Below are 24,584 nucleotides of genomic sequence, written 5' to 3'. Positions count from 1 at the left end.
TTTCAAAATCTATATTTCTAAAATGCTAGTTTTAGTGTTTTCTGATGTTTGGCTATTGATTTCTGCTTTTATCTTTTTTAGTTTCCTTTGTGTGCCTACTCTCAGCTGATGTTTTCTATTTTCCAAATTAGATGTTTGAATATTTAAAACTCTTTTATATTGATAGGTCTAAGTTTTTAAGATGACGACCTTCCCTTTGCCCTGGCTTTGGTCACACCCTGGATTCTATATCCAGACACCAGGGTTTGTATAGCTATCCTTTCTAGAGATGCTGCAGTTTGGTTTATCCTTCTCCTCTCACCCTTCTGCCTGCCATTCTGACAAGGCAGGGTCATGAACATACTCTGTGTGCATGAGGGAGCCTGCACTCTGGGTAGAAAGATGAACATAGGACTTCTGGGACACTTGCTTTGTAAATATTTAATATCTTACCAAATCTCAGGTGCCCAGAGCACTCAACCAATATGCTCTGCTCTCCCATGTACCCCCGCCCTTCTGTGATGAGACCAGCCTCTGCCTTCCTGGGTGTGGCCCTGGTCAGCCTCCTCTTGGACCTCGCATGTGGGCCTGGCTGATTGCCCTCACCGTGCTCAGATGTGTGAAGACTTGGGCTGGAGCTGGGTAGGAACAGAGGCATGCAGCCATGAAGAAGCTGGATGAGGGCTGTGGTCCTTACAACATTGACAGGACAGCCAGCGAGGTCACAAGGACATTGATGGCAGCCCCCGGAGCGGAGGAGAGGGTAGGGAGTGGCTGAAGAGGTAAGGGTGTGTTTTCTACGTGATAACGAATCCATTCTGAGAAGAAGGAGACTCGGGCATAAACTGCAGGATACATAGGGTATGTGCAACCATGCCCCCAGCTCACTACTCCAATTTGCATCCAGGTGTGGTTGAATTCACAGACAAGTGGGCCCCCAGAGTCACCCTGAAAAAAAGAGGAGTTTCTCGTGAACTGGGAGTTTGGGGCCTCCTGCATGAGGGTGGCCCAATGCCAACACTGTGGGATGGTGCCAGGATCCTGCCACTCACGCAGCCCCAGCTTGTCAGTGGGGAGGCCCTGCTGCAGGCAAGCAGTGTTCACTGCACTGTCCTGCTAGTAGAGGGTGGGTGCTATGGAGTGACAGACAGCAGGCATGGCCCCTGGGCAGACGTGGAGCCCTGGGCTGCTCTGGCCAGCACTGGGTCCACAGGGCCTGACTGAGGCCTGTGTTCCATTTGCACATAAGCTACCCTGTGGCCTCCCACTCAACCCATGGCTGCATGGAGGTGTACTTCTGATCCCCACAGGAGCCAGGTGGTCTGGAACCACCTACCCAACTGGCAGAAGTGCCCCCGGCTTAAAGCAGATCGAAGATCTGAAATCCCTGGGCTTAGCCTCCCGCCCCCACAGTGGGTCGTACCTCACATGCAGTCTTCATGTCCCTGAGGTCCCCGGCACACAGCATGTCCGGCAGAATGTACGACGTGTGTCCATAGAGCAGCTGGCATAGGGGCAATGGGATCAGAGGCAGCTGCACCTCCTGCAGCTTGTCTGAAGTGTCTCCTGTCAGAAGGGAGTGCAGGCCCAGTGAATGGTCTTCTCACACCTGTTCCGCAGGGCACACCAAGCCCCAAGGCCTAGTGGGCTCACACTGGAGCGCCTTCTCTTGCTCCCACCCTCCACATGGCCCCTTTCTCTGCAATGGGGACTCAGGCTTTGGTCAATAAAGTTTAAATATGTGTCACATGACACTTCCTAAGAGAGATGTAAGAGCCAGGACTTGGTTCAGCCCATTACATTCCCATTGCCGTGGCTCAAGTGCAAACAGCTCCATCAGCTGAGTCCCTGGGTGAGAGTGAGCAGATGACACAGAGTGTGTGCAAGAAAGTAGCCTCCAATTTTTGTGGGTTGTCACTCCATGTGTCCTTGTCTCTGCCAATGGATATAGTAATTGCTCCCAGAAAACTTGCGCTTTCCTGACCAATGTGCAAGTGGGCCTGCTCTGCCTGGAAAGGAGCTGTTCTCACAGGTTAAAGACTCATCCAATTGGGTATCAAGTGGGGGCATATATTTGGGGATGGCATAGTCTGCGGTAGGTGGGGAATCAGTTTTAGAGCTAGTGAATGTGTACCTCAAGGAAGAAAATGGGAAGCAGAATATCAGCAGTGTTTGCGGTTGCTGCTGTATTGGCAAGTTAATATCAGGAGAGGAGCCATGGAAGAATTAGCTGATTGCAAATAGGAATGCAGAGCAATAGAAGGAGTCAAAAAACTCAGGGTTGGGGATGCCGGAGAAGCAACACAGTAAAATGCAGTTAGGAAATACTTTTAACTACTAAAAGTCAGCTAAAAATCTACCTGAGGCCTTTCATTGTGCCCACAGTGGGGTGACTGGGAGTGAACTTCCCTCTACCATAAGCTAGCAGTAAACATGTCTACCCAGCAGGCAATTATTTCCCATTGGACCTGAGTCAGGGCAGGGCTGTGGCCCCTGAGAAAAGAGAACAGATGAGGCAAGGTCTACAAGGGCCCCATCATCCTGCCTGGGGCACACTCCAGGCTGTGGCATGAGGAGGAGCACAGGCAGCTGGAATCCGCAAAGGCAGATGCCAGAAGGAGGGTGCTCCAGAGAGAAGGACCCTAGAGGGAACACAGGGGGCCTCAGTGCCCCCAGTCTGCCATTGGACCCCGAGCCATGTGTGCAGAATGTACAATTCCACAGGAAGGGCAGAGTGGCCAGGTTAGACTTCACAGTTCCCAGAGTCAAGAGTCAAGAGTGGAGAGTCTTGTGGAGCAACCAAGACATTGAGTGAAAACAGTGTAGATGCAGGGTAAAATATCCCTGTCATGCTTACACACATGCCAAGGCCCAATGGAACCAGGTGGACAGAGGGCCAGAATGATGAGCTCTGCACAATTATTAGCACAGCACAAAGGAAGAGGTATATCACAGAAGTGAAAGGGAGAAGTCAGCTAGCTGTAGTTTCAATGAGTTCTTCAATTGTGGGCTAGTGTGCCAGTTCAGAATGATAAGAAATCAGACAAGAGGAGGATTGCACTCACTGGTAGGTCTTTCCCTTAGGTCTCCACTAGCAGCTCATGAAATATACTCGGGGTACGGCAGGGATCCACAGAGAGGGCACCTCAGTGCAGGTGTTCAGAAAATGACCACATACCACTGGGGACCTGTAAGAACACAGCTTCCTTCCCTACTCACATGTGGAGCAGAAGTCTTCTACTTGTTGTGTGTGTGTGGGGCCACCACATACTCCTGCCCTCAGGACCTGGTACAGGTGGACTATTCTGGAGGAAGAGTAGAAACAAGCCCGACATCCATGGAAAATCTGAGGTGCCAAGAGCCCACATCAGTAACATGAGAGGTCTGCTACCATGAGGGCAGGGTCTAGATCCTCTCAGAGCCATCACAGATACAAAGCAGAGGTTAGCTGCCCCAAAGGTAGAGTACTGGTGCACAGAGGTCCATTTCCAAATCTAAGACCCACAGCTCTGCCTGAGGCTGAGGCTGGATCAGGGGATCAAGTTTCCTCCTTCTCAATAGCAGCCTAGTAATGAATACCAAGAACAGCAATTTTCTTCTGGAGGGCAGGCAAAATGTGCTGTGGGTGTACAGAGATGTGAAGTGAAGGGTGAAGCAGGAACAGAGAAACACCCCAGGTCTCAGACAGAGCACAACATTGCAGCAGCCCACCATGGAGGGACCTGAGGCCTCTGGTGCTCTGAAGTCAGTAAGAGCAACAACAGAAGCCACAACCCAGCTCAAGTTCTCACTAGCCTGAATCAGCCCTGCCCCACCCTACTAATGCTTTGGCAGAAGAAGAGGAATGCCTATTTTGGGGTACAGAGACTTTAGTCTTAAATATTCTTCTATAATGTCTAACATTCAACCAAAAATTAAAAGATACACATATATACACACACACATGCACAGACACAAAGGTATGGGGAAGGCGGGAATAAAACACTGGACCGACTGTCAAGAGATAAAACATTGAACACAGTCAGGCCCAGAGATGACCAAAATGTTGAAAGTATATTTAAGGAACATTAAAATAACTATGATTAATATGTTGAAGAAATTATTAAGAAGTAAACAACAAGCATGAAAAAAATAAAGAATTTAAGCAGAGATATGGAAACTATAAAAAAAAAAGGACCAATTGGAAATGCCAGAAATACACATTATCAGAGATTAAAAAATTACTTCAATGGGTGTATCAGCAGACTGGACACAAATGAGGAAAGAATCAATGAATGTGAAGATAGGTTAATAGCTATTACCCATGCTGAAACACAAAAGGAAAAGAGTGGGGAATAAAGCAAAACAGAGCACTTAAGAGCTGTGGGACAATAGCAGTATAACATATGTGGAATTATTCCCAGAAGAAGAGAGTACAGGGGATAAGAAATATGTGGAGATATAATGGCCAAGAAATTTCCAAAATTAAAGACTATAATAACCAGAGATTCAAGAAGTTCAGAGAACCCCAGGCCAGAATAAAACAATCAAACACATACACCTAGAAACATCATAGTCAATGGAATTCCCTGGTGGTCCAGTGGTTCGGACTCTGCCCTTCCACTGCAGGGGGCATGGATTCAATCCTTGGTCAGGGAAATAGGATCCTGCAGGCCGCATGGCTCAACGAAAGAAAGAAAGAAAGAAAGAAAGAAAGAAAGAAAGAAAGGAAGGAAGAAAGAAAGAAAGAAAGAAAGAAAAAGAAAGAAAGAAAGAAAGAAGGAATCATAGTCAAATGGCTGCAAAACAAAGTCAAGGAAAATCCTGAAGACAGGGAGGTGGGGAAATATTTCACACAGAAGATCACGAATAAGAGTTACAAGTTTCTCATCAAAAACTATGCAAGCCAGAATAAAATGAAGCAGCCTCTTGCAAAGCAAAATAAAACCAGAAAACCGTCTACCCAGAATTCTATATCTAGAATTATCTTTCAAAACTGAAGGTAAAATAAAGACTTCTTCAGACAAAGAGATCTGTAACTCTTATTCATTGCTGACAGTGTAAAATTGTACATACATTTCGGAAAATCCTTTGTAGTTTCTCAGAACTGCATAAATAAGTAAACACATTGTCATGTATGCCCCCAAGAGCAATGAAAGCACATATGTAGAGAGAGTTGTAAGAGAATATTCATAAGAGTTTTATTCACAATAGCCCCAAACTGAAGCAACCCAAATGTCAGTCAACAGAAGAATAGACAAATTAATTGTGGTATTTATGTGATTAAATATTCCTCAACAATAAACAAAAAGGAACTAATGATACATGCAAAACATGAATAAATCTTACAGACTATATTGAGCACAAGAGTAATGTAATTACATTTATATAAAGTCCAAAAACATAAAACATTAATGGGGACAGAAATGAGAACAATACTTACCTTAGAAGAAAGAGTTTGGCTGCAAAGCAGTAAGAGAACTTTTTGAGATGGTGAAAATGTTAAATGTATTGATTTGAGAGTTTCATGAATGTTTATACAGAAAAAGAAACAATTCTAAAAGCTAAAAAAAAGACCACAGAAGCTCACTGAAGAACATTCAATAAAGAGTTGCGTGAGTGGGAAACGGTGTGGTCTTGTGAGCTGAGTGTCAGAGAGTTCTTTTGTTGTTGCTGGTAATTTTCAGAGGTTTGCTGGTGTGGAATAGGAGAAGAGGGAAATAAAGAAGAAATATGTATTGTATTGAAGTCAGAACCCATGTAATGTTATCTAAGCGACCTAAATAAAGATGGGGCTACTTTCTAGTTATTTTTGGTTTCTTGGCCTGGATTGAGAAACTGCAAAACTGCATTAGGTGGCCCTAGGGTTACTTGGACCACTTTTGATTTGTGCATCCTAGAGCATGTTCTTGCATTCTAGATGGTTCTCTCACTGAGTTCTGCTGAGGGAAGGCCATAACACTGTGGTTGTATCTTGAATGCAGGGTAAGTCAGGCCCAGGGTCTCATACAGGATGAAAAGATATATAAAGGCAGCTTCCAGTTAGAAGAGAATGGAACCTGCCACTCTTTTATTTAGGTCCAAGCTTCCCAATCTGTGGCCTTAGTTCCTGAGGGGTAGTGGATTCTATTCCCTGGAATCCATATATATACCATGATTGTCTGTGAGAGATTTGTGGAGAGGATCCTGGGAGATAGCCAAGCAGGAAACCCTAGGAATCTGTCTCCCACCAGGACAACTGCACTGGCAGAATTTGTCTGATGTAAGTATTTTGGAACTCTAGAATCTGTTGAAGGCTTGGAGGGTAAATTGCAGTCACCTTTAGTCAATTTCAGCTCTTAGCACAGTAACGGCTACACACCCCCACCCCTGGGACAGGCGGCTGTACACATATTCCTGGAGAGCTTGCACACAGCATGTGAGAGCCAGGGTGAGCAAAGAAGACCCTGTCCTCTGTATATTGGGGATCTGTGCTTTGATTGCTGCTCTGATCACAGAGGTACACACAAAGAGGGAGGCAGCCATTGTTGTTGCACCTCTCCCAATTGTCACAAGCACCTCCTGCTCCAGCTGAAGTGACTTCTAGGGAATTTATGGGGCCATGGCCCTTTTCTCCCTTCATTTTTCACTTTTCTTCTTTGGGATCCAGACATTAAAGACTAGGACATTCAAAAGCAACTGAATATATGGGGAAAATTAGAAAGTAACCATGCATGCCCAGGTAAAGGTTGAGAAAAAACATAAGATCTCAACCTCAAACTGGTCCTCTGCACAGAGACAGCCTACAACAATCACTAACACACACAAATTTTTTAAAACCCAGCAAACCCTGGGTAAGGGGGAGGATCTGATTTCCATAGCTACCACATTGTTAGATTAAAATGTCCAGTATTCGACAAAAAACCACAAGACATACAGAGAAACAGGAAATGGCTCAATCAAAGGAAAAATATAATTAACAGAATCTGTCCCTGAGAAAGACATAAAGGCAGATATATTAGATAAACTTTAAATCATGGTCTTAAAGACGCTCAAAGAACTAAAAGATGTGGAGAAAGTCAAGAAAATAATGTGTGAGCAAAGTGGAACTATCAACCAAGATAGAAAATCTAAAAACAAAACAAAAAGGAACTCTGAAGCTGAAAAGTCCAATGACTGAAATGAAAACTTCACTAGATGTATTCAAAGGCAGCTCTGAGCAGGCAGAAGGAAGAATCGGTGAACTTGAAGATAGGACAATGGAAATTATTGAGGTTGAGGAACAGAAAGAAAAAAGATTGAAGAAAATCAAACAGAGCCTAAGGGACCTGTGGGACACCATCAAGAAGCCAACATACACATTATGGGTGTCCCAGGAGAAGAGAGAGATAAAGGGGCAGAGAGAGTATTTTAAGAAATAATAGCTGAAAATTTTGCAAATTTAATGAAAGACATAAATATAAAAATCCAAGGGGCTCAACAAACTCCAGGAAAGATGAATTCAAAAGGATCCGCACTGAAACACATTATAATCAAACTTTCAAAAGCTAAAGCCAAAGAGCGAATTCTGAAAGCAGTAAAAGAGAAGAGAATCATCACATACAAGGGATCCTCAATAAGATTATCAGTATATTTCTCATCAGAAACTTTGGAGACCAGAAGACAATGGACAGATATAGTTAAAGTGATAAAAGAGAAAAACTGTCAAACCAAGAATTTTAATCTGGCAAAACTGTCTCTCCAAAGCAGGGAAGAACCAAGCTATTCTTAGAAATTCCTAGATAAACAAATGTAGAGTGGGTTTGTGACCACTAGACTTGCCATGCAAGAAATGCTCAGGGGAGTATTGCAGGTAAAAAGAAAGGACACTAGACAGTAACTTAAAGGCATATGAAAAAATGAAGATCTCAATAAAAATAAATACATTGTTAGTGATAAGAGGCAGTATTATTGTAACAATGTTTTGTAACTGCACTTTTTGTTTTCTACATGATTTAAAAGACCAATGCATTTAAAAGAATTGTTAGTTTATGTTTGGGGCCACAAAATGTATATGATGTAATTTTGTGACATCAACAACCAAATTGGTTGTGGGTGGAACTCTAAAGGAGCAGAGTTTTTGTATGTTATTGAAGTTAAGCTGTTGTAAATTCAAATTAGAATGTTAAAGGTAATCCCCAAGATAATCACAAAGAAAATAGCTATAAAGTATACACAAAAGGAAAGAAAAGAAATTTAAACATTTTACTACAAAAAATCAACTAAATACAAAAAAATAGTCATGCAGGAAATTAGAGACAAAAAAGCTATGGGGCATATAGAAAACTAGTACCACCATGACAGAAGTAAGTCCCTCCTTATCAATAATTACTTTAAATCTAAATAGACTTAAACGCTCCAATCAAAAGACAGAGATTTTCAGAATGTATTAAAAACACATGACCTAACTATATGATGACTACAAGAGTCATTTGAGATCCAAAGGCACAAACAAGTTGAAAGTGAAAAAATGGAAAAAGATAGTTCATGCAAATAGTAACCAAAAAAGAGCAGGAGTGGTTATTCTAATATCAGAAAAAAAATAGATTTTTAAATCAAAAAAGTTTATAAGAGACAAAAAAGGACATTACATATTAATAAAAGACTCAAAACAGCAAGAAGATATAACAATTATAAATATTTACATCAAAATATATGAAGCAAAAACTGACAGAATTCAAGGGAGAAATAGAAAGTTCTACAATAATATTTGCAGACTTCTATACCTCTCTCACAATAATGGATAGGACAATCAGACATAAGATAAACAAGGAAACAGAGAACTTAACACAATAAACCAACTAGATATAATAGACATATACAAAACATTCCACCCAACAACAGCATAAACATTTTCCTCAAGTACACGTGGGACATTTTCCAGGAGAGACCATATTTTAGGCCACAAATTAAATCTCAATAGATTTAAAAATATTGATAGGATGAAAATTTCATGACATTGGATTTGGCAGTGATTTCTTGAATACGACACCAAAGGCACAGGCAACAGAAGAAAAAACAGACAAACTGGATGGACTTCATGAAGATTTAAAAATTTTGTACATGAAAAGACACTATCCACAGTTGCCTTTTTAAGGCAACCTATGGTCTAGGAATAAATATTTGCAAATCATATATCTTATAAGGTACTAGCATCCAAAATATATAGAAAACTCCTAAAACTCAACAACAAAAACACCCAAACAACCTGATTCCAAAATGGGCAAAGAACTCAAATAGACATTTCTCTGAAGAAGACATATGAATGGCCAATAAACACATGAAAAAATGCTCAACATGCACATCAAAACTGCAATGAGATACCAGTCCACACCCATAAGGATGGCTACCATCAAAACACAGAAAACAACAAGGGTTGGCAAGGACGTGGAGAAATTGGAACACTTGTGCACTCTTGGTGAGAATATAAAACGGTACAGCTACTATGAAAAACAGAATGGAGGTTGCTCAAAAAATTAAAAATAGAATTACCATTTGACCCAGTATTTCCATTTCTGGGTATATATCTAAAGAATTGAAAGCAGGGGCTAAAATAGCTATTCCTACATCCATCTTCATACCACCATTATTCACAATAGCTAAAACATGGAAGCAGCCCAAGTGTCCACTGACTGATGAATGGATTACCAAAATGTGGTGTATGCACACTATGGAATATTATTCAGCCTTCAAAAGGAAGGAAATTTTGCAGGACTAAATAGACATTTCTCCAAAGAAGACATACAGATGGCCAACAGGCACATGAAAAGATTCTCAACATCGCTAATCATTAGAGAAATGCAAATCAAAACTACTGGTGTATCACCTCACACCAGTCAGAATGGCCATTATTAAAAAGACTACAAATAATAAATGCTAAAAAGGTGTGGAGAAAAAGGAACACTCCTATACTGTTGGTGGCTTCAGCCACTATGGAGAACAGTATGGAGGTTCCTTAAAAAACTAAAAATAGAGTTACCATATGATCCTGCAATCCCACTCCTGGGCATATACCCAGAGTAATTCGAAAAGATACATGCACCCCAATGTTCATAGCAGCACTATTTACAATAGCCAAGACATGGAAGCAAACTAAATGTCCATTGACACATGAAAAGATAAAGAAGATGTGGTATATATACACAGTGGAATATTACTCAGCCATAAAAAGAATGAAATAATGCCATTTGCAGCAACATGGATGGACCTAGAGATTATCATATTAAGTGAAGTAAGTCAGACAAAGACAAATATCATATGATATCACTTGTATGTGGAATCTAAAAAAAAGATACAAATGAACTTATTTATAAAACAGAAACAGACTCACAGACATGGAAAACAAACTTATGATTACCAAAGGGGATAGTGGGGGTAGGGGGAGACAAACTGAGATATATATACTACTATATATAAAATAGATAAACAAGGACCTACTGTATAGCACAGGGAACTATATTCAATATCTTATAATAACCTGTAATGGAAAAAAATCTGAAAAAGAATATATATATATATATATATATATATATATATATATATATATATATATACACATAGTTTAATGGGTATAGAGTTTCAGATTTACAAGATGAAAAGAATCCTGGGGATGGATGGTGGTGATGGTTGCACACCAATGTGAATGTATTTAACACCACTGAACACTTAAAAATAGTTAAGGTGGTAAATTTTATATTTTGTGTATTTTAACACAGTAAAAAAAAAAAAAAAGGAAAAAAGATTTGTGCTAAGAAGTTCCCTCAAATGAGAAGACCCAAGAGGGTCAGGATCATAAAGCAGATACAAGTTACAGTGTTCTAATTTCCCTATTTGAGAGATGTTTACATAGGTATGCATTATATTATTATAAACAAACATAAAGAGGATCACGTATGAACCAATGAATAATGTGTTTTGAACCAAGAATTAGGATGACTCCCATTCTCTGCCCCTGATGGCCAAAGAAAGCAAGATAGACAGATACCAGACATATGAAATGACACTGGATGTCTGATAAGGGAGAGAGGACTGCGATGAATTTGGGAAAGGTCTCCTAGGATGAGAGTACCGTGGAGAATGCATATGATCTGGGCCTACAGAGATCGTGGGTGTGCATCCCCCCATCCTCCTGCAGAGGTTGGGGTGCAGACATTTGTAAGATAAACCTGGGGGACGAGAAATATTGCTAGGAGATGAGTGGTCCTGGTTTCAGAGTAAACTGAATTTGAGCGTTGGGTCAATCATTTCCTGAATGAGGTTAAAAATGAGACTATTGAAAAGTATGCTGGAGGATTACTGAAGGTTTAAAGCAACAATAAAGTCAATATAGTGTGCAGAAGTAAAATATAGAACAATAGCATAAGGAATTGAAGGGGGAAATGGAGTTATACTATGTTAAGTGTTTATCTGTTAAGTAGTAAACTATAAATTGAGGGGAAATGAATTTCATTAATGAATCCAATTCTCCATACTTTCCTACATATATGCCCTTTGCCATATGTCTTTGCAGTCACTCCCATTGAGAGGTATAATGTATTTTCTCAGTCCTTAGGTCTGAATTTTACCACATGACATGCTTTGTCAATGGGATTTGAGCAGACGTGTTGCAAGCAAAGGCTTCAAAAAGTGTTGTGTTTCTCTCATAATTCAAAAAGAGTCATGTACCACAATGTTCATTGCAGCACTATTTACAATAGCCAGGACATGGAAGCAACCTAAGTGTCCATTGACAGATGAATGGATAAAGAAGATGTGGCACATATATACAATGGAATATTACTCAGCCATAAAAAGAAACGAAATTGAGTTATTTGTAGTGAGGTGGATGGACCTAGAGTCTGTCATACAGAGTGAAGTAAGTCAGAAAGAGAAAAACAAATACCATATGCTAACATATATATATGGAATCTAAAAAAAAAAAAGGTTCTGAAGAACCTAGGGGCAGGACAGGAATAAAGACGCAGACGTAGAGAATGGACTTGAGGACACTGGGAAGGGGAAGGGGAAGCTGGGGCGAAGTGAGAGAGTAGCATTGACATATATACACTACCAAATGTAAAATAGATAGCTAGTGGGAAGCAGCTGCATAGCACAGGGAGATCAGCTCGGTGCTTTGTGACCACCTAGAGGGGTGAGGTAAGGAGGGTGGGAGGGAGATGCAAGAGGGAGGGGATATGAAGTTATATGTGTACATATAGCTGATTCACTTTGTTATACAGCAGAAACTAACACGACATTATAAAGCAATTACACTCCAAAAAGATGTTTAAAAAAAGGTGTTGTGTTTCTCCACCACTGCCTGTGGACGTTTTCTGGCCAGCCTGCTGGACAGTGAAAGATGCATGAATCAGAGTCTAGCACTCCGGCTCAGTCTGTCACAGGCCAGCCCATAGAGAGACAACCATCAGATACACAGGCAAGCTCAGCCATAACCAGCAGGACCACACAGCTCAAGACCGGTACATGTAAAAGGGTTGCCAGTCTGGGCTAAAAGGTAGTGTGATGTTCGAAATGTCGAAAAGGCTCTGGGCCCCAGGAGAGGCTGGGAAATTTGCTCAATGTGGTATTTTTCAAGGCCCTTTTGAGAAGTAGCCAAGGAGCAGGATATCTCAGAGAACAGTGCCAAGAGCCATGGAAAACAATGAGTCATTCAAAATCTTAGCAGGTTTATTGTAGAAATTGGGGAACTAATTTTAAAATTCATATGGAAATGCAAAGGACCCAGAATGCCCATGATAATCTTGAAGAAGAGAAACAACTGTGGAGGATGTGTAAGACCAGACTCATCATAAAGTTATGGTAAACACAGCACTGTTGTACTGGAGAGATCCACGTGGCAGAATAGTAAGCCTGGAAGTAGACCCACACACATACGGTCACAAGATGTTTGACAAAGGTGCCAATACAGGTCAGTGGAAAAAGGCGATATTCTTTACAAATGGTGCTAGAGCAAGTGAATATCAATATAGAAAAAAGTGAACCTTGTTTTTCTTCCTCACATCACATGCAAAAAATTAATTTTAGATGGATCTTATAACTAAAGGTAAAAATTAAACTCATAATGCTTCTAGGATAAATGGAGAAATTATCTTCATGAGCTTACAATAAGCAAGTCTTCATAAGCAGGATACAAAAGACCCTACATATAAAAGAAAAAAAAACAAGCCATAGACTAGCAGAGAATATTTACATACCTATCAAAGTACATGTATCTAGAATATATTAAAACTTCTACAAATCATAAAACCTCAAGAAGCTATCACAACACAATGATCAGCATAGCTAAAGTGAAAAAGACTGATACTATCAAGTGCTGGCAATGATGTGGAGCAACTAGCACTCTCATACATTGGTGATGGGAATATAAAAAGTCACAACCAGTTTATAAAGCTGTTTGGCAGTTTCTAATAAAGTTAAATTTACCCCACCCTATAGCCAACACATTCTATTACCAAGTATATCCCCAAGATAAGCAAGTACGTATGTTCACAAAAGGACTTATACAATAATATTTGTTGTAGACTTTTTCATATGACCTAAAAACTGGGGACAACTCAGATGTCTATCTAAAGGAATATGGATAAAAGAAATTTTGCCAAGTTCATACAATTGAAGATTGAATGACAGAAAAACAAGGCGACTACTGATATGAACAACAATGTGGATGAATCTCACAAACAGTAGGATTAAGGAAAGAGAAAAAAGAATACATGCTACATGATTTCTTAAACATGAAGTCTAAGACAAAGCATATCTAAGAATCCACTGCCAAATCCAAGGTCATGAAGATTTACTCCTATGTTTTCTTCTAAGAGTTTTATATTAACTCTTAAAGTTAGGTTGTTGACCCATTTAAAATTTTGTGTATGGTGTGAGATGGGGGTCCAACTTCATTCTTCTGAATGTGGATATTCAGTTGTCCCATCATCATTTGTTGAACAAACTATTCTTTCCGCATTTAGTGGAGTGGCACCCTTGTCAAAAGTCAATTGGCTATAGATGTATGCATTTATTTCTGGGCTTTCAGTACTATTCCACTGATCTATATATCTATTCTTATGCCAGTACCACATTGTTTTGATTATTGTAGCTTTGTAGAAAATTTTGAAATCAGGAAGTGTGAGTCTTTCAACTTTGATCTTTTTCAAGACTGTTTTGGTTATTCAGGTTCCCTTCCAATTCCATAGGATTTTGAGGATCAGTTTTTCCATTTCTGCAAAATGTTGGAATTTTGATAGAGACTGCACTGAATATGTAGATCACTTTGGGGAGTGCTGACATCTTAACAATATTAAGTTTTCCAATTCAGGAACGTGACTTGTCTTTACATTTATTTAGGTCTTGTAAAATTTCTTTCAGCAATGTTTTGTAGCTTTCAGTATACCAGTCTTTCACTTCCTTGGATAAATTTATTTATAGGTGATTTTCCTTTTGGATGATATGGAATTGTTTTCTTAATTTCCTTTTTCAATTGTTCATTAATGTGTATAGAAACTGATTTTTGTGTGTGTTGATCTTGTGCCCTGCAAATTTGTTGAATTTGTTTATTGTCTGTCATCTGCGAAGAGAGATAGTTTTACTTCTTCATTTCCTATTTGGATGCCTTTCATTTCTTTTTATTGCCTAATGTATCTGTCTAGAGTCTGGTACAATATAGAACACCAGTGGTGAAAATGAGCATCCCGTCTTGTTCCTGATATTAGGGGTAAGTTCTCAGTCTTTCTTCACTGAGTATAATGTTAGCTGTGAGTTTTTCATAAATGCCTTAAATCATCTTGAAGAAGTACCTTCCTATCCCTAGTTTTATGAGTGTTTCTTTAAATTATGAAAGGATGTTGGATCCTGTCAAATACTTTTTATCCATCATTTGAGATTATCATACGGTTTTTTTCCACTTTTTAATGTGGTATATTACATTGACCAATTATTGTGTGTTGAACCTCCTTTGTATTCCAGGAATAAATCTTACTTTGTTGTAGTGTATAATCGTTCTAATATACTGTTGGATTCAGTTTGCTGGTATTTGGTTGATGATTTTTGCATATATATTCATGAGGGATAGTGGTCTGTGATTTTCTTTTCTTGTGGCATCTTTGTCTGGCTTTGGTGTCTGCGTAATGTTAGCCCCATAGAATGAGCTCCTCTCCTATTTTTTGGAGAATCTGAAAATAATTGGTGTTAATTTTTCTTAAAATGTTTGGTAGTATTCACCAGTGAAGTCATCTGGTCCTGGACTTTTCTTTGTTGCGAGGTTTTCGAATACTGATTCAATCTTTTTACTTGTTATAAATCTATCCAGAATTTTTATTTTTTCTTGATTCAGTTTTGATAATTTGAGTGTTTATAGTAATTTTCCCATTTCATGTAAGTTATCTAATTTGTTGACATAGAATTCATTGTAGTATTATCTTATAATCCTTTTTATTTCTGTAAGGTCAGTCGTGATGTTTCCTGTTTCATTTCTGATTTTAGCTATTTGTACTTTATCTTTCTTTTTTTGTGTGTGTGGTCAGTCTAGCTAAAGTTTTGTTAATTTTGTTGATCTATTCAAATAACTAACTTTTATTTCATTCACTCTAATTTTTTCTATTCTCTATTTCATTTTTTTCTGCTCTAATCTTCATTATTTCCTTCCGCTTGCTAGCTTTGGGTTTAGCTTATTCTTTTTATAGTTCCTTAAGTCATAAAATGAAGCTATTTATTTGAGGTCTGACTTCTTATATGGCTATAAATTTCCCTCTGAGCATTGATTTCACTGCATTCTATAAGTTTTGGTAATGTGTTTTTGTTTTCATTCATCTCAAAATATTTTCTAATTTAATATGTGATTTCTCCTTTAATCCTTTTTTGTTTAAGAGTTGTAACATATTCTTTGGAAATAAGGAAAGTAAACCTAATTGAAAGAAGTATAATGCTAGGAATAAAAAAATTAGATTAACATGTGCATAAAGCCAGATAAGCATGTCCTGTATAAAACAACAGTAAAAGAGAATAATCTTGATTGTATAAAAAAGATGGAATGAAAATACTGGAAAACAGTAACATACAAAATGGAAGTAACATATGAAATAATAAAACATATATATGTTTATATGTATAAATATATGAAACAGGGTATTTTTTCCTTTGGATAACATGTATACCTGAACATACATGAGTATATATGTTCATAACTCATGTATGTTCAGGTATGCATGTTAAAAATTTAAGAAGAGCTACAAGAAGATTAAAAATTGGAAATTTAACTTGCAGAACAGTAGACAGTAAAAAAGTAATATAGAAAATCAGGGACTTCCCTGGTGGCGCAGTGGTTAAGAATCCACCTGCCAGTGAAGGGGACGCAGGTTTGAGCCCTGGTCTGGGAAGATCCCACATGCCACGTGGCAACTAAGCCCATGTGCCACAACTACTGAACCTCCATTGTAGAGCCTGCAAGCCACAACTACTGAGCCCGTGTGCCACAGCTACTGAAGTCCACATGCCTAGAGCCCATGCTCCACAAGAGAAGCCACTGCAATGAGAAGCCCGTGCACCACAATGAAGAGTAGCCCCCACTCTCAGCAACTAGAGAAAGCCTACATGCAGCAACAAAGACCCAACACAGCGAAAAATAAAATTAATTAATTAATAAAAAAAAAGGAAATCAGTCTATTGGAAAGGGAGAATGACAGGGAAAATATTTAAAAGAAAGCAGCAAACAGACAGTACAAAATAATAATTTAGAAATAAGTCTACACATGGGATTTCTGGCTAGGATGGAGTGAAGATGTCAGCAAACCCTTTCTCCAATAAACAAGTATAAAACTGAACAAAATTATTTTTAAAAATTTCAGGGCTCCATAGGTCAAACAAAAGCAAAGGAAACTTGAGAGGTGCTTATTCATGAACAACTGGTGGAACTTTGGGTAACAATGGCAAAAGTCTGACCTAGTTGTCTGGGGCTTCACCACCCTTGACACCCCTCTATCTCTGCTCTGTCACTGTGGTAGTTTTACCTTGGTAGGGCTGGCTGGGAAAGCAGTTTTTCTGCCAGAGGGAGAGAACTTGATTTGGAGGGGACAGCTAAAAAAACCCAACACTTTGTACTGTCATTTAAAGTATCTAGATTTGTAGGAAATGAGTAAGGAAGACCTAAAGCAGTGTTGGTCTGAGACTGTCATTCTGGGTGGGGTGAACAGTGTCTCTGAAGGAAATTTATGGGGACTCTGGAAATAAGAGAGCAATAGAAAGGTTAGATAAATCTCCACTGATCCCTGGGGTGACTGTGTAACTATATGTATAAACATGGAGGCACAAGTGGGCTCAGTGAAAAGTAAAAGCTGAGGCAGACTCAAGAGTCACACAGACTCTAAATGTGTTCACCAGCCTCCACACAAAACCCACCGTCAAAGGTGGAAGCCTTAGAAGTTTGAGATGCCCAAATCATTGGCTAATCAATGAGATATTAAGACACAGTGGTGACACTTAGGAAACCAGAATAAAAATAATAAATGTAAGAATTAAGAATAAAAGAATGAGCACAGACCTCAGCAACTACAAACTACAAGAGAGATTCTGCAAACTAAGTCCAGGCAAATTACTCAAAACAAAGCAAAAGAAATCAAAACCTTCAGGGAAAATCAGAATCCAAAGTTCTTACAATGTTTTATGTATGCCCAATTTTCAACAATAAAAATTCTATGCAAGAAATAGGAAAGTATGACCTATATTCAGGAAAAAACACGTCAATATGAAGAAGCTGTGTGTGGTCCCAGGTGTTGATTTTAGTTGATAAATATTTCAAAACAGTTGTTATAAGTATGTTTAAAGAATTTTTTTAAACTACATTTAAAAAGTTAAATGAAAATATCATGATAATGAGTCAACACATAGGGAATCTTAGCAGAAATACAAAAACTATAAAAAAAGAATAAAATGGAAATTCTAAAGTTGAAAAGTTCAGTAACCAATATTAATAATTCAGTAGGTTGGATCAACAGAATATATGAGATAGCAGAAAAAATAATCAGTGAAATTGAAGCTAGATTAGTAGAAGTTATCTAATTTAAAAAATAGAGCATAGACTTCCCTGGTGGCACAGTGGTTAAGAATTTGCCTGCAAATGCAGGGGAAATGGGTTTGAGCCCTGGTCCGTGAAGATCCCACAGGCTGTGGAGCAACTAAGCCCATGTGGCACAACTACTGAGCCTGCGCTCTAGAGCCCACGAGCCACGACTACTGAAGCCCACGTGCCCAGAGCTGTGCTCCACAACATAGACAAGCCACTGCAATGAGAAGCCCGTGCTCTGCGATGAAGAGTAGCCCCCGCTCACCACAACTAGAGAAAGCCCAAGAGCAGCAATGAAGACCCAACGCAGCCAAAAATAAATTAACTCATTTAAAAAAAGAATAGAGCAAAAAAAATGAAGAAAAGTGAACAGACCTTAGAGACCTGTGGATACCATGAAGCACATCAACACACATGTAACAAGACTGCCAGAAAGAGGGGAAAGGAGAGAGGTGAGAAGAGGAGAGGAAAGAGAGAGAAAGGGAGGGGGGGAGGGAGAGAGAGAAGTGCAAAAAAAAAAAAAATGGAAGAAAATGTGGCCCAAAACATCCTGAATTTGATGAAAAAGAATCTTCATATCTGAGAATCTCACTGAACCTCAGGAAAGATAAACACAAAGAGATACACATCTAGACACAATATGATTAAACTCCTGAAAGTCAAAGACAAAAGAAAATCCTGAGATCAATAAGAGAAAAGCAACCAATTACATCGTGATAAACAGTATGGTTAATAGCTGACTTCTCACCAGAAACAATGAAAGCCAGAGGCAGTAGAACAACAGACTCAAAGTGTTGAAAGAAAAAACCCTTCAAGGAAGAATTCTGTATCCAATAGAACTATCCTTCAGACATGAAGATGAAATCAAAATATTCCAAGATAAATAATGTATAAATATATGTATCTATTATAGATTTTCTTTGTGGTTAACATTATATAATGCTTCTATATATACACATGATTATTTTACATTGCTGATCTTTTATTTTCAAATGCATTTTAACAACATTGCATTTTTACTCCCCTTTCTTCAAGATTACTGTTTTTGACATCATATTTTACTTCTTTTTGTTTTGTGTATTCCTTAACTACTTATTGTGGATATAGATGGTTTTGTTACTTTCATCTTTTAACCTTCTTACTAGCTTTGTATGTGGTTGATTACTATCTTTACTGTATATTTGCCTTTACTGATGAGTTTCTTCCTTTCATAATTTTCATGTTCTAGTTGTGGCTCTTTTTCACTTAGAGAAGTCCTTTTAACATTTCTTGTAAAGCTGGTTTGGTGGTGCTGAACTCTTTTAAGTTTTCTTGTCTGTAAAACTTTGGATCTCTCCATCAAATCTGAATGAAAGCCTTGCCAGGTAGATTATTCTTGGTTGTATGTTTTTCCCTTTCACTCTTTAAATATACCATGCCATTCCCTTCTAGCCTGCAGTGTTTCTGCTGAAAAGTCAGCTGATAGCCTTATGGGAGTTCCCTGTATGTAACTTGTTGCTTTTCCCTTGCTTCTTTTAATATTCTCTCTTTATCTTTAATTTTTGTCATTTTAATTACAAAGTGTCTTGGTGTGGTTGATCCTGTTTGGGACTCTGTGCTTCCTGGACCTGATGTCTGTTTCCTTTCCCCAGTTAGGAAAGTTTTCAGCTATTATGTCTTCACATATGTTCTCTGCCTCTTTCTCTCTCTCTTCTCATTCTGGGACTCCTATCATGCAATTGTTAGTATGCTTGATGTTGTCCCAGAGGTCTCTTAAACCGTCCTCATTTCTCTCTATTTTTTCTTTTTTCTGTTCTGTTCAGCTTCATTGATTTCCACTACTCTGTCTTCCAGCTTGATGATCCGTTCCTCTGTATAATCTAGTCTATTGTTGATTCCTTCTAGTGTATTTTTCATTTCAGTCATTGTATTCTTCATCTCTATTTGGTTCTTCTTTATATTTTCAAATTCTTTGTTAAAACATCTAACTGCTCGCTCTGTTCATCCATTCTTCTCCTGAGTTCTTTGATCATCTTTATGATCATTACCTTGAACTCTATCAGGTAGATTGCCTATCTCCACTTCACTTAGTTCTTCTTCTGGGTTTCATCTTGTTCCTTTATTTGGAACATGTTCCCCTATCACCTCATTTTGACTAATTTGCTGTGTTAATATCTATGTATCTGGTATGTTGGTTACATTTTCCAACCTTGGATAAATAGCCTTTTGTAGGAGACATTTTATGCATCCCAGCAGTGTAATCCCCTCTGGTCACCAGAGCTATATGCTCTAGTGATGCCCCTTATGTGGGTTGTGTGGGTCCTCCTGCTGTGGCAAGCTGAGTGCTGAGGATTGTCTGGTAGGTATGGCTGACCCCCAGTCAGATTGGTTGCCAGGCCCTGCTTTGTGTGGAGGCTGCCAATTGGTTGTTGGTGCCAGGTCATGAGGTGGCTGTCTGAGTAACACTGTGGGGTCCTGGTGCTAGTGCTGGCTCACTTGTGGGGACAGAGTCAAGGTTCTGGTGTGGGTGGTTGTGGGGTCAGGATTCTTGGATCTAGCGTTGGCCTACTGGTGAGTGGGGCTGGATCCCAGGGTGGTTGGCTGAGGAGTCCAAGATATCTCAGAGCTGGTGTTGGCCTGCTGGTGAGTTGGCTGCTTCCTACAAGATAGGGTGAAAGGCTGTGGTGTTTCTGGGGCTGGTATATGCCTGGTGGTGCGTGGGGCCAGGGTCCAGGAGATCCTGGACCTGGTGTCTGCCCACTGGTGGGCAGAGCCGGTTCCTGGGGTTTCTTGTTGCAGATCCTAGGGGTCCCAAATCATATGTATTGCTCTGCTGGTGGGCAGTGCTCAGGCCCAGCTTGTCTCAGGGCTGGTGCCAGCTTGATGGTAGGTGAGCTGGATCCTGCCATAGCAGACTGTGTGTCTGCAGTTGTCCTGGGCCTGTTGTCCACCCACTGGTGGGTGAGGCTGGTCCTGAGGCCAAAGCCAGCTCACTGATGGGTAGGGCCAAACCCCAGGGGTTTCTGGGGCTTGTGCCTCCCCACTGGTGGATGGAGCTGTGTCCTGGTGTCTCTGGCTGCAGGGCCTTGTGTGCCCTGGGTCTATTGCCTGCACAGTGACATGTGGGGCCAGGTCCTGAGCCATCTGGTGGACAAGGCCATGTCCAGTGGTGGCTGTTGTCTCAGGAAGTCTTAAGGCAACCTGTCTATTGGTAGATGGGCCTGTATCCAGCCCAGCTAGTTGTTAGTGTTGAGGAGTCCCAGTACTGGTGACTATAGGCTAGTGGGCAAGGGCAGGGCTGAGTTCTGAGGCTCATAAGCTAGATGGAGGATTCCAAAATAGCGCTTGTCAACACAAGTGTCCATGTGGTAGAAAGAGCTCCCCAAAATGGTGCCACCAGTGTCTGTGTCCCCAGGGTGAACTCCAGTTGCCTCCTGTCTCTCTGGGAGACCCTCCAAGATCAGTAGGTGGGTCTGACCCAGGCCATTTTCAAATCACTCCTTCTGCTCTGGGTCCTGGAGCATGTAAGATTTTGCATGTGACTTTTAAGAGTCTTTATTTCTCACAGCTTTCTGGGTCTCCCAAAAGTAAGCCCTGTTGGTCTCCAAAACCAAATATTCCTGGTGCATGATCCCAGGACTGGGGAGCCCAATGTGGGGCTCAGACCCTTTACTCCTCAGGGAGAAGCTCCATATTTGTAATTATTCTCCTGTTTATGGGTCACCCACCGAAGGGTATAGGTCTTGACTATACTATGACTTTGCCCCTCCTATCCATCTCTTTGTGGTTCCTTCTTTATATCTTTAGTTGTAGAAAATCTTTTCTGGTGGATTCCAGTCTTTCTCATCAATAGTTGTTGTATCAGTAGTTGTAATTTTGGTGCTCCAGTGAGAAGAGGTGAGCTCAGGGTCTTCCTATTCCGCCATCTTGGCTATATCTCCCTAACTCTGGTCTCTGTCTTTTGATTTGTGAGTTTAACCCATTTACATTTAAAGTAATTACTGATAAGGAGGAACTTGCTTCTGTCATTTTGCTACTTATTTTCTACATGCCCTATAGCTTTTTTCCCCCTCATTTTCTTGTATTCCTGTCTTCTTTGCATTTAGTTGATTTTTTGTAGTGAAATGTTTAAATTCCTTCTTAATTTCCTTTTGTGGTTACCATGGGGACTACATTTAACATTTAAAGTTTTAACATTCTAATCTGAATTTATATCCACTTAACTGCAATAATGTTTTTTTACTTAAGTAAATCAGATATGAAACTTTCTTAAACTGGTATAAGATATCAATCTGAAATCTCCAAACCAAGCCACAGACTTAATAGTAAACCATTAGAAGCATTTCCATTAAAATAAAAAACAAGAAAAGGAGACCTAGCAACATTTCTACTAGAGATTCTAACCATTTCAATAAGAAAAATAAATAAAAGATAAAATATAGGAAAGGAAGTGATGAAACAATCTTTATTTGAAGAAAATATGATATTAAAAAATCTAGAACAATTAAATAATCAACTGACAAAATATTATAAATGAGTACTATATGGTGGCTGGAAACAAGATAAATGTGCAGAAATCAACAGCTGTGTCTGATTAGCAAATGCAATTAAAAATAATCTTTATTATGACATAGTATGAGTGTGTTTCATGTTTGGTAATTGCAATCATTGTTGCTTTTGTTGTGGTCATCCATGTACAATGCTTGGTGTCAGTCTATTTATCTCTTGTAAAAATAAAAAAAATTTTTTTAAAAAAAGAAAAAAAAATCTTTTAAATAACCATAAAAATTCTAAATTATGCAGATTTAAACTTAGAAAGAAAGTGCAAGGCTTTTATGGATAACTAGAATAACTAAAATGTTTTTTCATAAGTTAAAAAAAGATTATCTCTAAATTGAATTTAAAATCTTAAGAAAAACTATGCTTGGAAATTTGTGTTCTCGGTATACTAAATATTAATTCCACACTCAAAGTAGATGTAACTACTTCTCTGTAAACAACAAAGCCAGCCAGGAGTAAAACAAAATTCTACATTGACAGAGAAACAGATAGTGATTGATGGATAGGGATTCCAGTCCTCAGATGCTTGCAACCCCTTAATGGACAGAACATGTTCTCTCCTGTAATGTCATAGAGCCATCATCCCTTCCACAAGCTCCAATAATGGGATCGACCCTGCACTTTGTTTTCTTACCTTGTTGGGAGATGGATCCCCATCCTGTAGCCCAGCAAGAAAGGTTCGAAAGAGTCACATCTGGGGGTGCAATACAGATGGGAAGCACAGAGTCGGAAAACACAATGCGAGTTTTCAGCTGCACCAGAGCGATGTCGCCTCCAACAGGATGGTGCACTTCGTATGTGGGGTGTATGATCACCTTATTCACCTCAAACCATTGGGTGTGATTGCCTGCAACTCTGAGGTCCACAAGGCCCACATATATATCAAATGCTTCAGTAATCTTGTTCCTGTAGAGACAGAGGACAAAGGCATAGTGGTTCACGCACCTTGCACCTGGGAAGAGGAGCTTCCATGAGATCACAGGCTCAGGGAGTCCTGGAGCATGGCAGCCTGGGTATCCAAGCTCTCAGCCAGGACGTGGAAAGCAAGCCCTTCCAGCACAGTAGGGACCTGATTGTCTGGCAGAATTGCTCCCAACAAAGTCCTGACCTGAGCCCATGGAGGATTCAGGGACCCACCAAGACCTGCTGGACAGCCCAGGATGGTGAGCTTGTCAGATGTACAATGAGCTGCCAATGAAGATAAGTCTTTCATCACCTCTCATCCTGTGATTTGTCCTCTCTTCTCTCCTCTCACCCTAAGCTGTGGCTCCCCTCTTCACCTCTCATCCTATTATGTGGTTCCACACCTTTCTGGAAGAGCTGAGGGCCCTAAAGGAGCCCTCAGCCCTGTGCAAGAAACTGTAGTGGATGGAGCTGTGTGCTGGGTCCCACTCTCTCCCCTGCCTCCAAGAAGTCCCAGTCCTATGTGACCCACGTGGTTGGTCTTGCAGCCCTAGACCTCCACGGGAATGGTATCCAGCACTGCCCACTCACCTGTCAAAGCAGTGGGCGGCTGACAGGATCCAGTATTCATCAATGATGGACCCACCACAGATGTGGAAGCCGGCATAGTGCACACTGACCTGCCACGGCCACTTTTTCTCGAGGGTATCCACGCCTCCCATGATCTTCCCCTGCATATGACGCTGGCCACAAGCTGAGGAAAGAAGGACAGAGTATGCGAGTAGCAGTGGCACCAGGGCAGGCCTGGCCACAGGCAAAGCCGAGGAGGGTGAGTGGGAGGAGGCAAAAGGGGGAGAACCGCGGAAGACTGGGTCTCCACCCTCGAGGGGAGGAAGCCCGGGATTCACCGCAGGGACCACCGCCAACCCGGGCTTGGAGGGGTCCTACCCACATCACGGCTAAAGGCGACCCCCTCACTGGCAGGGTGCCTGTGGGCCGTGGCTGCAGCCTGGGTGTGAGGCAGGAGAAACAGGAGCAGGAGGAGGCTCGGGGTCCTGGACTCTCCAGGTCCAGTGCGAGGGCCGGTCAGCGCGGCGGCCATGAGGTGGGTGTGCCTCAT

General features: G+C 40.4%; 2 protein-coding genes across 2 annotated transcripts in view; both read right to left on the bottom strand.

Moving 5' to 3' along the window:
* Nucleotides 1–672: 672 nt before the first annotated feature.
* Nucleotides 673–24,584, bottom strand: PRSS38 (serine protease 38). Its single transcript, XM_059919140.1, has 5 exons — nucleotides 24,413–24,584; nucleotides 24,056–24,218; nucleotides 23,196–23,467; nucleotides 1,403–1,545; nucleotides 673–927 (listed from the first exon to the last, which is right to left on the bottom strand). The coding sequence occupies exons 1-5, from the start codon at nucleotides 24,582–24,584 to the stop codon at nucleotides 673–675; spliced, it is 1,005 nt and encodes a 334-aa protein (XP_059775123.1).
* Nucleotides 24,146–24,584, bottom strand: part of SNAP47 (synaptosome associated protein 47) — a 159,603-nt gene continuing 159,164 nt past the window's right edge. Inside the window, exon 8 of the transcript XR_009502507.1 lies at nucleotides 24,146–24,218. The gene's annotated coding sequence lies outside the window, so the exon portion shown is untranslated. The remainder of the gene's footprint in view (nucleotides 24,219–24,584) is intronic.

The sequence above is a fragment of the Balaenoptera ricei genome, chromosome 3 (assembly GCF_028023285.1).
Source record: "Balaenoptera ricei isolate mBalRic1 chromosome 3, mBalRic1.hap2, whole genome shotgun sequence".
In the NCBI taxonomy this organism is placed as follows: domain Eukaryota; kingdom Metazoa; phylum Chordata; class Mammalia; order Artiodactyla; family Balaenopteridae; genus Balaenoptera; species Balaenoptera ricei.
Note: the sequence above shows the minus strand (reverse complement) of the source record. Positions and strands in the feature narration are given on the sequence as shown.

Coding starts and splice junctions, on each gene's coding strand:
- PRSS38 (XM_059919140.1), bottom strand. CDS start 24,584: ATGAGGCACACCCACCTCATGGCCGCCGCGCTGACCGGCCCTCGCACT. Junction 24,219..24,412: donor CGCCTTTAGCCGTGATGTGG/GTAGGACCCCTC, acceptor TTCTTTCCTCAG/CTTGTGGCCAGCGTCATATG. Junction 928..1,402: donor ACATGAAGACTGCATGTGAG/GTACGACCCACT, acceptor TCTTTTTTTCAG/GGTGACTCTGGGGGCCCACT.